The 16,162-nt window shown below is 39.6% G+C and overlaps 1 protein-coding gene across 2 annotated transcripts in view; it reads left to right on the top strand.

The window, feature by feature from the left end:
- GPR158 (G protein-coupled receptor 158) overlaps positions 1-16,162 on the top strand; it is a 191,811-nt gene that overhangs the window by 72,260 nt on the left and 103,389 nt on the right. For both annotated transcript variants that reach the window (XM_041714383.2, XM_041714382.2), the window contains exon 3: positions 15,367-15,469. In XM_041714383.2, the coding sequence (XP_041570317.2) occupies positions 15,367-15,469 (103 nt within the window). The remainder of the gene's footprint in view (positions 1-15,366; positions 15,470-16,162) is intronic.

Here is a 16,162-nt window from a genome sequence, read left to right as displayed (position 1 = left end):
GTGTCTTGGCTTGAATTTAAAAGTGGAACAAAGGATTATGTGAAGTGGGAAGGAGAGAGTTTTGACTGGCACAATTTCAGGTTGTGCAGGTAGGAAAACCTCCCAAGGCAGCAAATGGACTGCAGACAGGAGGGGGAGAGGGAAAACCCAACCTGTGCTTTGGGGTAGATGGCATTTCTAGTCCAGCAGGCAGCTCTCATGAAAAATTAGTTAGAGCATGAAAAGCACAGTGGATTTACACAGTAAAGGGTGAGGGTACTGTCCATAGAGAGATCTGAGTGATGACTGAAATGGGAAATTCTCACAGCTCAGGTGAGTGTTACTGCTGTGTAAAAACCAGCTAATTTGCTGACAGGGAAAGGGTCTGGGCTGTCAGTTCTGGCAGTGAAACTGTTTTTTTTCAGATAGAGTATTTTGCAACTTAATAGCTATTTTGGCTGTCTAATAAAATGTGAGTCAGGCAGAGCACAAAAGGCAACAACCAGAAACTGATGTGCAGAAAGTTCCACCTGAATATGAGAAGAACTTCTTTGCTGTGTGATGGCCATGCACTGGAACAGGCTGCCCAGAGAGGGTGTGGAGTCTCCCCCACTGGAGATACTCAAGAGCCATCTGGTCACAGCCCAATTAATGTGCTCTAGGGGAACCTGCTTAAGCAGGGAGGTTGGACCAGAGACTTCCAGTGGCCCCTTCCAATCTTAACCATTCTGCAATTGTATTCTGAGCCAGCGTTTACTGTAATCTCAAGTGATGCTATAAATAAATATTCCAAAGGGTCTTTGGTTTTCATGGAAACACTCACAGAACTGTATAACTCTCTTCCTCCCTCAAAGATCCCACAATCCACTTTATTGAGTTCAAGAATAGCTCAGGGACTTTTTGCCCACCTGCTAACACTGAAATGCAGCTGTTTTGGTGAAACTTGGTAATTGGTTGTCACCTTAAGGTGAGTTTGCTGTTTACAGCAAGGAGAGGGGCTTGCTCAAGCTGTGGATTGAAAAGTAAGATTTTGGCATTCAAAAGTTTTAGGAATGTATTCATTGATAAAGCTGAAATTTGGTGGGGACCTGGAAACTCATGTAGCTTAATGAGTGTTATTTGCTAATTGGCAATAGCAGCAGGGCTGCCCTACTTTCTCATCCTTCTGGAATCTGCTGGAAGCTGGTGTCAAAGGTGGCACTTAATGCTGAGGTGATCTTGATTCTTTAGGTTTTATACCTTCTTAATAGTCTCAACAAATGAATTTATATTAAAGAAATTGAATATAAATGAAAGTGTAAAAGCAGAAGGAGACAAAGTGGGTTTGAGTCAAGCATCATTATCCAATAATTTCAGTGAGGTGAGTGGAAACACTGGAGTCACTAGAATTTTGGTTTATTTAAAATAAGGGCAACTGAGAATAGAATTTGATCCTTCTCATTTTGTCTTTCAAGTGTCTGTTATAATAGCCCTCGTGTGACAAAGACTGTATATGTCTTTTGTTCTGTGCAGCCCTTTGCATGTTATTGTGATTCTGAAAATAGCCACTAATCATTTCCTGAAGAATTGTCCTTTTCAATGAGCTGCAGTGTGTTTTCAGCTGCTTTTGGTATGCCACTAAAAGCTGGCTTGCCTTTCAGATATGTTTCCTCAGTTCTAGTTTGGGGTTCAGCAGCACAGGATAAAAGGCTTTTTTGGGAAGATTTAGAGATTACAATAAGTATGAGGAAAATCCTGGATGGGGTCCTTTTTTATATTAACTTAATTTGGTGGATTTATAGAATTCATATTTAGTATTGTAAATTAACAGTAGTATTTACTTTTATTGATAAGAGATTACTACAAGATGAGTTTTTTTTTCACTCTCTGTGTATTTATTTTGGAGTTTTATAATAGGAGTTAGGAGATGTGACTGAGGCGCCTGTGACATATTTCTAGAATATGAATATTTTGTAAGGATACCTGGGTAAAATTTTGTAAAGTGCTACAGAGTGCAGGTGAAGGTAGTTTCTGTGTTAAATCACCTGTCTTGTAGCTGTGGAAACTGTAGGAGAGAAGGCCTGATGGGTGCAGGGTCACCCCTTCTCCTGTCTCACCTGTGACTGCTGGAGGCACTGGCACTCCCCTGGCTGCTGCTGGAGGGATGGGTTCTGTCGCTGGAGCTGTTTAATTCCCCACTCCCTTCTTTCAATTTGGACCTTATACAGGGAACTTCATGTTCACAAAACTAATCACTGTACCTCAAGCCTATAAAAATGGTGGATTGTAATTTAAAATGTAGCCAAATGCTGAGTGCATCCCGATGCGTTTCCCAAATTTGCTTTAGTTCGAATGGAATTAATTTTAGTGTCTGTAACTTGCTCTGTCAGCATCAGTATCACTACCAACATTAACTGTTTGAGTGGTTTTTCACAAGTCAGAGTAATTATAAGCAGCATAACAGTCTCACAAGATGGCAAAACCCAAGTACAATTTAGCTTGTCAAGTGACTTTCTGTATGTCACAGGAATACTTTAAAAATATTTACATTAGAGTGAGAAAGTGACTGCTTTTAGAGCAAGAAACGTTTCCTTTTTTCTTTTTTCTATATTTCCCTATGGGTATGATGCTGACTAAACAAGCTGGTATATATAATTACATCACTAAAACATTTCTTATGGTACAAGGCTGTATAAAATCCCCAATTTTGATATGTCTTGAGAATTTGAAAGTGGGATCAAAAAAGAAAGCTCCCCACCCTGGAGAAGCCCATAGATGAGGAAAAGATGTATCATCTACAAGACAAGTGAGAAAGAAGTCTGTAAATAGCTAAAGGAAGTATTTCCCTGGTGAGAGATAAGTAAGGACTGCTAGTCACTGTGGAAGCATTTGTCCTGGACTGGCTGTGCCTGTGAACTTCTGAACATTTTGAACCTAACCAAGAACCTCCAAACTTGACCTGGAAGCTTGCAGGCTCTGCAGGGCTGCCAACAGAGAATGCTTTGCTTTTTCTCTGATGTTTCTGATTTTTTGAGCTTTCAACACCTTGCCTCTGGGTTTTAGGGTTTTCATTACATGTTCTGCAGCTGACTCACTCGAGAGGTTGATGTGGGAGAGAGTAGGATTTCACCATAAGCTCTGCTGTGGTCCATTCATGCAGTTTTGTAATTCTATAATACAGTGAATGCAATCCTATGATAAGATAACTAAGATTGAACTTTTGGATATAGTTACCATATTATGGGATTGTATTTACTGTATTATAGAATTACAACTTTAGTATGTAGAATTCAGAAACTTCCTGGAATCCATGAAACAATGACAATACATTTTGAGAGTTTGCTCAAGAAAATTCAATAGAAACTCTTGTCTACCAACTTGACTGGTTTATAATTTGCTTACCATACAGAATTATGCTAAAACAATTTACCTGTGCTTTGTGTTTGTTTGTATTTGTTTGTTTTAAAAAAGTGAATGGTTGAGATAGAATTTTTCAAATCTCAGGATAGAAGTCTGAAAGACCCATTTTGTGTCCTGTTTTCACTTCTAGAAGATTGGCAAAACTACTGCTCAATGTATTTGACCTGCAAAGGCTGTTCAGACTAAATGAGCTGGTTCCTGGACTTGTGTCTTGCTTCATAAGTGTTTGAAATAGGAGTCTGTTGGAGTGAGGCAATGGAGAGTCTGTGCTGTTCCTGGGGATGAGGTGGGAGGCTTTTCTGGGGAGCTGGGTCACAAGTCCCATGCCCTTAGCAATGGGTTGCATTTTGCAGAATGAGAGATGAAAGGACAGAGAGGGAAAAGCAGTAGCAGAAAACATAGTCGTAAGGTAATTTTACATGCCTCTGTGTTATAATATTCTTGTTCTGGAATTGTAAGCCCAGGGAACTGTGAGCAGTATTTATTTATAAATACAAAACAAAATCTGATGCAGGTTAATGAAGTTACTAACCAGAAATTTTCTTAGTTAATCTGTAAGTTGTTTCCTCTTCCATTGTGAACTTTACAACATCTACATGCTACCAACTAAAATCTATGGTGGTGGGAAAGGACTTGTTCTGCCTTCATTTGTCCCAGTTGTAGCTTCACTGGTCTCCAGGATTTTGCTAGTGGATAGAAGTGGTAACTGTTGCCACATCTTCAAGTTATTGCAAAATGAGAGTTAAAATGTAATGATAGAGAGTGAGGGTGGATGCCTGTGTGCACAGGCCTGTGTCACATTAAGGCTGGCAGGTCTTTGATGCTATTTCTGTAGTGGCTTCCAATAAAAATGGATTTGCTCTGTCACATGGAAAGTAAACTTGACATTTTGTTCAGTCTGAGGCAAACTCTTCCAAGCATCCTATTGTCTGCTGAGCTTTATATGTCTACAGTGTACTGCTACCAGATGCTGTTTCACCATTTCTGAGAGCTCTGAAAACAAGAGGGACATTTCTATAATTAATAATGGAAAACAATTTCACTTTTAATTTTAATGGTATCAGAAAAGATCTAGTCCATCATGCTTTGTGAATCAGCTCCTGGCAGCTGCTGAATAATAGAGAGAAAACTCCAGCTTGCTTTCTCTTCAGATGATGTACCACGTTACTTGTTATTCATTAAGCCTTGTTTTCATGCAAGTTCATTAAATAGAATTGGTGAGTGATAGGTACTGTACTGCCTGAAGGCTACTTTGATTCCTGAGTTTTAGTGTTACTCTTCCACCACTCTTCCTGCCAGCACTTGAGTAAGAAATAATTACAGTGCAAGTAAACTTGCTGAATGTTCTGGCATTCTTAATGATTTCTAGGAATCTGGCTTCCAAATTTAGAGTCACATGTGTTTCAAATAGTGTTATCAGTAGTTACCCTATCAGGAGAAGGACTACAAAGTTCCAGAGTTTCTGGTTCCAGAGACTGTTTGATGCTTTGCTTCAGCTTTGTGCTGCAAGCTGGGACATCATTGTATATCTCTGTGGTGGCCATCTGCTGTTTGGGTTAGCAGGGAACTCATTTTGGGATTGGGCAATCTGTCCCAAGGTTTGGGACCTTGGCTCAAAAACAGGGCATTGCTGATCCAAGGGAAAACAGCATACTGAACAAATTGGGGAAAAAAAAAAAGTATATATTTAATTCTTCCAGCTTCCATTTGAACTTAACCATCACTTTGGAATGTGTAGTGTTATACATCTCAGTAGATTGATTAAATGTGGCTGCGCTTCTGTGGTGAAGATTAGTTATACTATAGATTCATACAAGAAGAAAGCTGTCCTGGTTGGAGCTCTCACAAGGCAGGAATCTGTACTTCACAAGAAGAAAGCTGTCCTGCTTAAAGAGCTCAGAACAGAGGATCACTGCAACCAAGGTTTTAAGCCACCTTGGCACACTTAGGAGTCTGGACTGTTCCATGGATTCCCTGACATAACAGTGTCCCAAAGCTGCTGCAGGGCTCTGGGACCAGTTAAGCTGTGGGTGATGTGCTCCAGCAGAGAGCTCATCTTAGAATTCCTGTGGATGCAAGAGGACTGTGACACAGGGAATCCCTGCTGGAGACAGCACAAGGGAGTATTCCCATTCCTGTGGATATCTGGACACAAGCCTTATTCTTAGTCTGAATGCTCCTTACAGGGCTGTGTACAAAGCTCATGTGATACTGTGACCTTCAGAGAACAGCATTATAGTGTGTGCCTTCCCTAATGTTAAATGGGGGAAGGTTGTAGCCTTGTATGAAGGAGGAGCTCAGCTTGGGCAGGAAATGGCAGTCGAGCAGAACAGAGAAAAGTGTCTTTTAATCACCAGGGCACAGGAATACCCTTGTTGGAATAAGTTCAAATCTGAAGAAGGAAAAATAATGATGGACAGAGAGAAGCATCATTAAATATCTAAAGCATCCATTTAGAATGAAACTTCTAAGGAATTTACATTCGTGGCCAAACCCCTCATCTCCAGAAGGCAATGGAGGAGTGAAATATGAGTCATCAAGGCTACATTGGCTTTGGAAAAAAAGTAACAATCTAGATTTGAAATAAGTGAAGCAGAAGATTAGAGGAAATATTTTCAAGATATCTGTCTAGAATATGATGCCTTCATATACGGGGCTTGATCAGCAGCCCTCTAGCTAGCTTTAGACCTAGAAGTGGGGACTTGTCTATGGAACAGTTACTACTCAAAATTAGGACATTTTTCATCAAATCTGAAAAAGGTTGCAGGAAAAAAGCAAGTATTCAGAGGAAAAAAGCAGAATTTCACTTTCCTGGCTGATCTCTGAGGTGTCCTGGATGAGAAGCAGTAAGCAACTAGACAGATATTAATTTATCAAGTGTGTTGCTCTTTCATATTATGTTGTTATAACATTTTCTTTCTGATTTGTTGCCCAAATGTTTAACTGTCTTTCCCAAAGCATTTTTAAAAACTCTTGTGCTTGCCTAGTGCTAAAGTAGAGGTGGAATGAGCTATCAAATAGCTGGCAAGTAGTGGGTGCTCCGTTTTCATGGTGTTCATGGGACATGCAGCACCTCTGTGGGACTTGTGCCTCATAATGAGTGAGTGTGCAGCTCCAGGCTGCGGAGATCAGTGTGAGGGTGTTGCTGTCAAGCAGTGGGATTTGGAGAGGATCTTTTTCTGACAGCAACAATATGGTGCTTCTTCTCACTGTGGGATTGAAAGCAATCACGAATAATCTGTAATTTAACAGAGCTCAAATCATGGTTAAATCTAGAAACTGTGCTCTGAACTTTAATTCTGAGGGACATTCCAACCCTGAGGATGGGAGACTTGTGCCTGAAATATCCTTGACAGGTAGAAAAACCCATATTCTGACAGTATCTTTTATGTATGATTAACTTTCCTGATGAATGGGCACATTGTCAAACTGTAGAGGCTACAGTTCAGAATAAAGCAAAATTAATGAGAGGCTGTTGACCAAGTTGTGGACAGAGCAAGCAGTCTGATGCAGATTCGGCTGTCTTCTCAAATTAAAGAAATGTGCTTTTAAAATGCATGCTGCTGATGGACAGAACATAGCAGAGAGTTTTATTTTACCAATGGCCAGCAAATAGACAGAAAGACTCATGCAATTAATTATGTCAGACTCTGTTCTCTAGTAGAAAATGCTGTGTCGTCATTCAAGTACTAGTGAGGTAGGTATTTTACTTCAATTTCTGTCTAATGTGACATCCCTATAAAAGGGGAAAAATGCTGTAAAATTGACCAAATATATTAAAATTTGAGCCTTTATATAGCTGTCTACTCAACCAGGTTTCATACAAAATCCTCAAGTAGAATTTCAGTAAGGATTAATTTTCTAATTAGGAACACAGCTTACTTAACTTCACCCAGTTGGACTCAACTCAAGACTCCGGGTAGTCCGGAGTAGTCAAAACCTCTGGTAAAATAGACAGTCCTAAAGATGGGCTGAATACCAAGGAACAGGAGCATCAGATTATTATAGCCTTGTTTCCTAATATATTATCACAGATCACAGAATAGGTCAGGTTGGAAGGGACCACAGTAAGTTATCTGGCCCAAACTCCCTGCTCAAGCCAGGTTATTCTAGAGCACATTGCACAGGATCGTGTCCAGATGATTCTTGAGGACTTGCCCTTGTTGGCTTTCAGACAGTTCCCCTCTGTTCATCTCTCTGAGCTGTTGAGATCCCTCTGAAGGTCTGCACAGCCCTCTGGGGTATCGGCCACTCCTGCCAGCTTTGTGAACTTGCAGGAACAGAAGAGGCCTCTGCCCCTTCGTTCAAGCCATTGATGAATAAGTTAATACTGGGCCTGGTACTGGGCCCTGGGGACCCCACTGGTGACAGGCTTCCAGCTACACCCTGTGCCACGGATTATCACCTCTGGGACCTGCCATTCAGCCAGTTCTCAACCCACCTCACTGTCCTCTCATCCAGTCCACACTTCCTGAGTTTGTCTACGAGGATGTTGCACTGTTCACTGATGTCTAAGATGGCACCAGTGCCAGCTAAAGCTTTCCTTGTGACTGTGGCATGTTCAAAGAGCATTCTCTGGTGTCTAATAAAAGGTATGTCCTCGTAATGTAGTCTCCCCCTCAGCAGGGACACTCAGAGGGTATTTCTTCTCCAGGAAGATGTTATTGTCATGAAGCTTGTGGGAACTTAGCAAGTTTCTGGCTCCTGCTGCACTGTCTGGAACCAGGCAGTAAGTCCAGAAAGTGACTGTGGGCTGGGAAAACAGATACAGTGTTGCAGATCTTTTCAATGTGGTTATGTATGTATTGCTAGTGTGTGGAATCAGCCTAAAAATCACGTTTTAGGAATAAAGAAGTAATTACATGAATGATTGCTAGGAAATGCAATAGAAATGACAGATATATCTGCTGGCTAGAAAATGTTGGTTTAGCCACGTTGTCCACGTTAACTCATTAAGATGTCATGCACTGTTTTCCACCATTTTATTCCCCTCCTTGAATTATGTGTCTAAATTACCTACTGATTATAGCAGCTATTTGTTAGCTTTTGGATGAGCCACAGGAATTTTCTTCCCCTTCCTGCTAGCAGGGCCAGCAGGCTGTCCAAGCTGGAAGCACTTCAACAGCGAGACTCTTTCCAAAGAACGGTGCAGTCTCCTGAACGTTTGGCTGTGCCCTTCTGTGGGATGAGCTGTGCAATTCCCGTGCACCCCCATCCCCTTTTACTCTTTCCTATTCTGAATAAATTTTCTGTGCTTAAGCACCACAATTGTCTTGATGAGTTACTGGGTTGGATTGGCTATTCTGGTATTTTTCTATTGGCCTTTGGAAGAAAATGTGAAAGTCTGGTTTTAGTACTGTAAATAAATAGTTTTAATAAAGTTTATAAATGTGTAAAATGGATTTCAGAATGGAATTAGTTTGCATTGTCATAGGGCCACTAATTTCATTTATTGGCAGAGATGGACCAACAAAGTTTGGTTTAAAATTGACATCAATAAGCAATACAAAGTTAGGGATTTCTGCATTTCTTAAAACACTGAATCTTTTGTAGGGATCAGGAATAGATACAGCTTTCCTTTCCCCCCACTCCCCCCCAGTGATTTTGGAAATGACTCACATTATTGCAGAATTTGGCAAGCTTTCTTAATCCCCTGTCTCACTGCGTGGCTCATCTTCCAGGCAAACTTTGCAACAGTTGCTGCCAAGCTACAGATGAATGCAGAGTTAGCTGGCAGAACCAGAGGTAAAGGACCTCTGTGTGTTTTGTCGTATTACTCGACACCTTCTGGGACTGCCGATAATGTTCGATATTTCCAGTATTACCCATGTGTAGAGCCTGGAATTACCCAAGTGATAGGAAGGAAGGGGTAAAGAAACAGTATGAGGAGAATTCTCTCTCAATTAAGACACTGAGGAAGTGAACTAAACTTCACTCTAAATGAAGTTTTAACCTGTGCTAATGGTGAAAAATATCCTAACTCATCTTCAAAGCCAAGGATATCGGGCCCTGAGAAAGTTCCTTTGAATTAATTACACTGCATTATTTAATGGATATAAAATTCTCAGTCCCTTTGGCATCTGTTAACAGGTTCCCCTGTAATTGCAGTGCAGTTTTCTAGGAAAGGAGACACTGTAATTTTATTGTTTAGTATGTTAACCAGAAGCAAAGTTTAATGTGTTCTTAAAAGATATTCAAGTTATCAATGTCAATTCCAGACTATCAAATAAAGAAATTTTTATTTTTAAAGTCGTTTGATGGTAAATTGCACAGGTATTTTTAGCAATAATGAAAACTTTGCATTAAAAATATAATTGCTGAGAACCTATGAGTGTCCAAGCTATCCATCCTCTGAAAATCACTGTAATTGTACTTTTAATTGTCTGTAAAGAATCCTGACTCTGAGAAACTCAGTTTGTAAGCTGACTGTGGGTTCTCCATGTGCAGGACACCAGCTGTTGATGAGTTTTTTCTCCTTAGCCCCACCATGGCCCCCATGTAACCTGCTTTTAAACATTGCTCAAGTAAACTTATTTCTTTTTCACTATCTTCCAAGAAGATACTATTTCTGATCTCCTCTCTTCATTTCTTTGCAAAATGTTCCACTTCCACCATTATTTTTTTTCACTAGCGCTTACATATTTATAGTGTTTGTCCACCACTGGGCTGATAACTTCATCATCCTTGAAGACAAGGAGAACCACAAGGGAGTCAATCCTGTGTTTCCTCAAGCACAAGCCTGATCACCCAACTGAGCCACATCTCAAAAGAGGTTAATTAGATGTTAAAGACTCTACAGTCCCATACATTTATTGAATGACATTAACTTTTCTGCTCATGGTTTGTCAGTATTTATGTGTCACTTAGCATTTGTGTGAATGAACTGAGGCTCCTGTCCATCACTATTTATTCTCATCCTGTGCTTAACAAAATCAGAAGAATGAAAAAATCAAATTAAAAAGCATTGAAGAATTTTTAGCAAAGCATCAAGCTACAAAGACAAATATTGTCCTGACAACTACCTTTGCTCTAAGCTGAATCAGATCAGCTGATGCTGTGCTTTGGTTGACTCAGAGTTAAACAACTCGATGTTATTCTAAGTCTCCTGTTGCTGGAAAACACATTTTTAACTTGAATATAAAAAGTAATTAACTCTACCAGTGCATTCAGGAAGGAGGAGAAGAGCTACAGGGGTCTAAGTTGTCCTACAGTAAAAGTACAGTGGCCAACCCTGTCCTGTCTCTTTGAACCAAAATATTGTGTTTGAAAAGAAGAGTTAATGAGTAGTGTGGTTGGCAAACTGGCTGCCTCCCAAGCTCTCTGGAGGCAAGCAGGGCCTTCCAGGTGATGCACAAGGTTCTTGGACATGTGGATGTGCTCACTGCTGGCTTGTGAGGCTGCAAACACTGTAACACAGCACTCTGGTCTTGAAGGGTAAATGAAGTGAGAAAAAACAATGGGTAAAGCCTTTTCAATGACAAAACTGTCATTGAAAAGACAAAGAGACTTTAGCTTTTATCATCTTTATTTTATTTCTAAAAACTTAAAAAAAACTAATTAAAAATATTTAGAAAAAAATTTCATTAATTTCATTGATTTTTAAATTTTAAATTTTTAAAAATTTCTTATTGCTGTAGGGAGATTTGTTTGTTTTGGTGTTTTGTTTTGGGTTTTTTTGGGTTTTTTTTTTTTATAATTAATGAGTGAATGTGCTTCACTTGAGCGGTAAACAGTATCAGAAAAATCCTCCTGGGTTTTTGCAGGACACCAACCTGCTCCAGCTGCTATTGTGTGCCAGGTACAAAATTATTCTATAAAAATTACTCTAAAATTACTCTATCACATTTTCTAGAAATCCCTTATGTGCTGCCCCTAACCAGAGCAAAGAAACATGAACTTCCTTGTATTACCTTCGTTGAGCTTTATCTATCATGACATTGCTTTTACTTCATCCTCTGAACAAGGAGTCGACTTTAGTTAGAAAAGGGCCATTCTCATTGCTGTGTGCATGTGGAAATAGAGATTTTGAAAGCTGCTCTTTGAAAAACTTGAAGTACCCAACTCAAGGCTGGCTGTATTTTTAGTATTTTTTTTTTCTTATATTGTAAAATTACTGCTTTGCTCCCTGTGCTCCAGAATGCCACAGTATAGATTTGTTTAGTCCTTTATCTGAGTTTCTAAATTACATGTGGAACGTGATGCCACATGCTTTCTCTTAAACTACTTGTTTTTTTTTGCCCTGTTCTCCCCTTCTGGATGTCTCACCTGCTTTGTGTGTCTGCTGAATACTTTGTCACTTGGTTTCTGGTTAATCACATCTGATGAAGGGCTTTGTCTCTCTTGTGCCAGAAGATTTGGCTCAGACTTCCAAAGCAATTGCACAGGTTATTTGAAGGGTTTATTTTCTTTCCAATAGAGGTAATCTTTATTGCATTAGATTTTACCAACTTCATCCTTTACAACAAGCAGCATAAAATTAAACCAATACAGACTTTTAAAGACTGGTTTAGATGTTGTGTTTTAATATGTTAGAATCTTGTGTTGATTCAAGAGCTATTTGTTTATAAGTAATCTCCAGCTAAATATTAATAGAATATCTAAGGTTTTTTTGAGCTGAACATATGATTTAAAGCTTACTATAAAAAGCTTCAGAGTCATTACATTATACTAATACTGTAAAGCTGAAAATATAATACCAGGGAACAGACAAGTGGAACAGACAAGCGCACTCTGTGAGTTCTACAGACATCTATTACTCTCTCTTTAGCAAACATGATGATAAAGCTGATCTTAATTGTAACCAAGCCATCTATAAGAACGGGAAATTAAAGTGATACAAATTCCATTTAGGAGTGTGGTGTCCTGAAGGGCATATTGGTGAAGGATCACTCAGTAGCCACCTGCATCTTTCACTGTTTGCCTCAACACTGGCTGCTGGCACATAGGAGGTGTGATACAAGCCTAAATGGAGCTTCTGATCCAACCTAAGGTAGCTGTTTTTATGAATTGATTAAAGTATGGTTTTTTAAAAGCTGGTGACTACTGATGAGGTAAAAATACTCAGGAATATGGTGGGTTTATTCCCAGAACTGTGCTTTCACATTTGTAATGACATTTGAATCCAGGTCGGTTTTATGCTTCCGTTTTTTTTTGATTATGTGGAAGCAGGTATTTTCCACACATCTGCTTTTATTCAGTGCTAAGTTCTATATAGATCAAATCTTAAGCAACTTAGCAGCAGATTAATATTTTACTGGCTGTGTCTACAGAGCCTGTTGTGCGTCACTCAGTTCCTGTGCTCCCTGGGTTCCTGGGGCTGAAGCCCATGGCCAATTCTGTGGGCTGAGCTACTCCAGCTGTGCAAGGCTTGGGCTCAGAGTCTGCCACGAGGGCCACTGGAACCAGGTGCCACTTGGCAGGGCAAGGCCAAAAGCTGCTGGCTTGTGCCTGCTTTGTGTCGTGCAGGTTCACCTACAGACAGCCAGGAAAAGCCTTTATCTGTAAATCAGCATAACAAAAAAAATCTGGACTTTGTTTGCTCAACTCTTTTCGTACAGCAGAAGACAGTTTATTTATTATGTTTTTCACCATTGTATTTGTCACCATTGGTTAATAAAATATAACCTGTTAGATCTTTCGTAAAAAGAACGGATTCTTTTCTTTCCAGAGAAAGTATTTTCCCAATTTTTGGCCTCATAGTATTTAGTGCTTTTTTCTGCCTAAATGCTGCAATTTCTTTTAAAAAGCCAGGCTGTAAATAGTTCTGTTTCCATGCAATGTTGAGCACAGTGGAATTTCAAAGTTTGAAATTGCATCTAGAGGGGTCTAGGCTTCTTTCTCTCCTTCTCTCCATCCACCTGTCGATATGATACTCTGATCTCTTTTGTCTTTGCCTGGGATCATGTGGACTGCAAGAAACAATTTGACTGATGGTTTTTAAGCTGTATTACAGCTGCCAAATTCTGGAAAAAAGGATGTCTTAGACCAATTAAAGATGACAGCATTTGAAGTATTTTGTCCATTTTCAAGTTCTAGACTGGTCAGAGACAATAAAATAAGTTACAGTTTATTTGGTATGAATATTGAATGTTTGTGAAAGATTCATCAGAAAAGCATTGATTTTAATGCAGAACAGATTCATGAACCTGCAGAATAGTTGATATACAAGCACTTCTGTGATTCTATAAATTTGTTCAGTGGCAAAGGATTATGAATACAGTACTTTGAGTGCTGCAGCATTCACATAATACAGTGGGAGCTACATCTTTTCTTCAAAAAGAAAATGTAGTCTCTACAACAGCATGTACCTTCATCCTAGAAAGCAAGGAGCCAGAACACAGAAGAGAATTTTTATCTGAAAATGTCTTTTTACTATTATAACTACTTTTCTGTGCTTGGTTAAAGAGCCTTGGCTGTCATTGGACTTGCACATACTCTCATCCCACTTCAACTTGTGCTGTCCTCCACCCTGTCACATTTCTGCAGGGTGAAGATAAAATGTGGGGGTGGAGGGGGGAAAGTTTTGGGCCTTCTCTTTCTGTTTTTTTTTTTGTTGTTTGTTTGTTTTTTTTGTTTTGTTTTGTTTTTTTCTTTCATGCTTATGCAAAGGTTGAATGAATTTTCAGTGCTCTTGCATACCAGTTTCCTACTTCCTAATTGTTTCCAATAGCACTGCCATCAGATTGGCAAAGGGTGCAAGAAGAGATGGTGCTGTCTGGAACTGAGGCAAAGAAAAGCGAAGTGCTTCCCCAGCATCAGGCAGAATTATGTCACAAAGCTGAAATTTGAGATAATAAGAAACTCTCAGCTTTTTTTTTTTTTTTCCTGAGTTTTTCTAGAGTGTTTACAGTGCAGACTGTCCTCTCTTGGTGTACATTTGATTTTTTTATACTCAGGCATTTTTTACTGAGCCCTGCCCTCTGCATCTTCCTCCCAGTCACAGGCACTTAGATATTGAAGTATACCTTAAAGTCACAGACAGTCACAAATAAGTGAAAAATATGGAGGTGAGAGGACAGAGGCTGTTTTAGTTAAATAATTCAATAGGTTGTTGGGGAACTGCTAATGTCTAGTTCATATTCATGGTGCACCTATGGTATAGATACACTCATGAGAAAGGCATCTAGTCTAGTAGTCTACTTTCATCTGATGAAGTGAAACAAACTGTACTGGGAATCATCATTTTGCAAGTGTTTCTACTTTTATGTTGCTGGACTGTTTCTTCCCTCTATACCAGGCAAAGTCCATTTGTTGTACAGAAATTGTCTGACAGTAGATGTTCTATCATAGTAATAAATTTGCTGTGGCTGACTTGATGTCAAAACCAAGCAAGAATGAAGCTAAGTTTAAACGAAACTTGATTCACATATTGCTGCCTTGAAAAATTACAAGATATTTTAAAAACATGGGGCTTCTGTTGGCATGGATTTTTTTCTCTTTCAGCCAGGTCAGATTTATGTCTGCAGCTATTTTCTCTAATAAGTAGTTGTCTTTTTCTTAGCTGGGCTAGCTCCACTTTTCTGTTGTTGTGAGGGCACCAGCATGTGCTGCCAGCAGAAGGTTTGGGCTTGGCTGCAGGTGTTCATGTTCTTCCTCACCTAGTGTGAGCTCCAGCTGTCTGAAACCCACCTGCTGCGCCGGGGAAAAGTGCTGGAAACCCTGCAGAAAAAAACCACACCTGTCTAATGTCCTGCCTAGATCAAATGTTCAAGAGTCAAATTTGTCACTTGGTCAATTCTTCAGTGGGACAGGCTTTTGATTAGAGCTGTCTTTGCTGTTTTTTGGAGATGAACGGCAAGGCAAAGAAGCTGGAGTGATATATGACTATGAGAAAAGCTGCTGAGGATATATTGTCAGTCTGGAAAGAGTGCCTGTTTGTTCTTGGAAGTCTGTGCAGTGTCATGTAATGTTTTTATGCTTGAATGTACATCTGAGTATACAGTTGTGTCATCATCTGCATGACTTTTCTTTTTTTTCCCTTTCTCACAGTGCATGCCAATTAAAGGCCTTGGATTTGTGCTTGGAGCCTACAAATGTATTTGCAAGGCTGGATTCTATCATCCCAACATCTTCACAGTGAACAGCTTTCAGAGTAAGTGCCTTTGCTTGAGTTAAAAAAAAAAGAACACAGAGCTAGCTTTAATAATGCAGGGCTGCTTTTATCCTTGTCAGGGTTATACAGCAAAATCCCAGTGGTTTGCCACTCTCTGATTATATAATCACTTAAGGAGTGGTCCTTTGGTTTGTCATTCATGATACTCTTGAGGATCCTGTAAAACATACCCACTTGAAGAATATTTGATTTGTAAATAAATTAAAAAACATGAAAAGAAGCCTTGCTAAGGGGAAATAGAGATTTCTTGCATCTGTACTCGTGCACAAGTATTCTGTAAATTAATCTACTCATTTTCTGTTCAGCCAGAGGAAATTAGAATGCCTTAGCCTCTGGCTTTGTGAGGGTTTTAATTGTTTTCATTTTACACCATTTGCAAAGGACAATTCAAAGGAGTGTCCAAACTCTAATACATGCTGATGAGGTAATAGAGATGGTTCAAGCCTGGGAGTCTGCTTGGCTGGATGTATGGATAACATACATCCTACACATGCCCAGGACACACCCTGTATGGTTCTTAGATTGAACTGCCCACAACAAGAGAAACAGAACTTGGATGATATTAGGGAAGACAGTCAAAATGCATGCCTAAAGCTGATGTCTGTTACTGTCATCATGTATGGATTTTGTGCTGAAATTGTTGCAGTTGTACTGACAGAGCTCAGGCTGCAG

Source organism: Taeniopygia guttata, chromosome 2 (assembly GCF_048771995.1).
Source record: "Taeniopygia guttata chromosome 2, bTaeGut7.mat, whole genome shotgun sequence".
Lineage (NCBI taxonomy): Eukaryota > Metazoa > Chordata > Aves > Passeriformes > Estrildidae > Taeniopygia > Taeniopygia guttata.
Note: the sequence above shows the minus strand (reverse complement) of the source record. Positions and strands in the feature narration are given on the sequence as shown.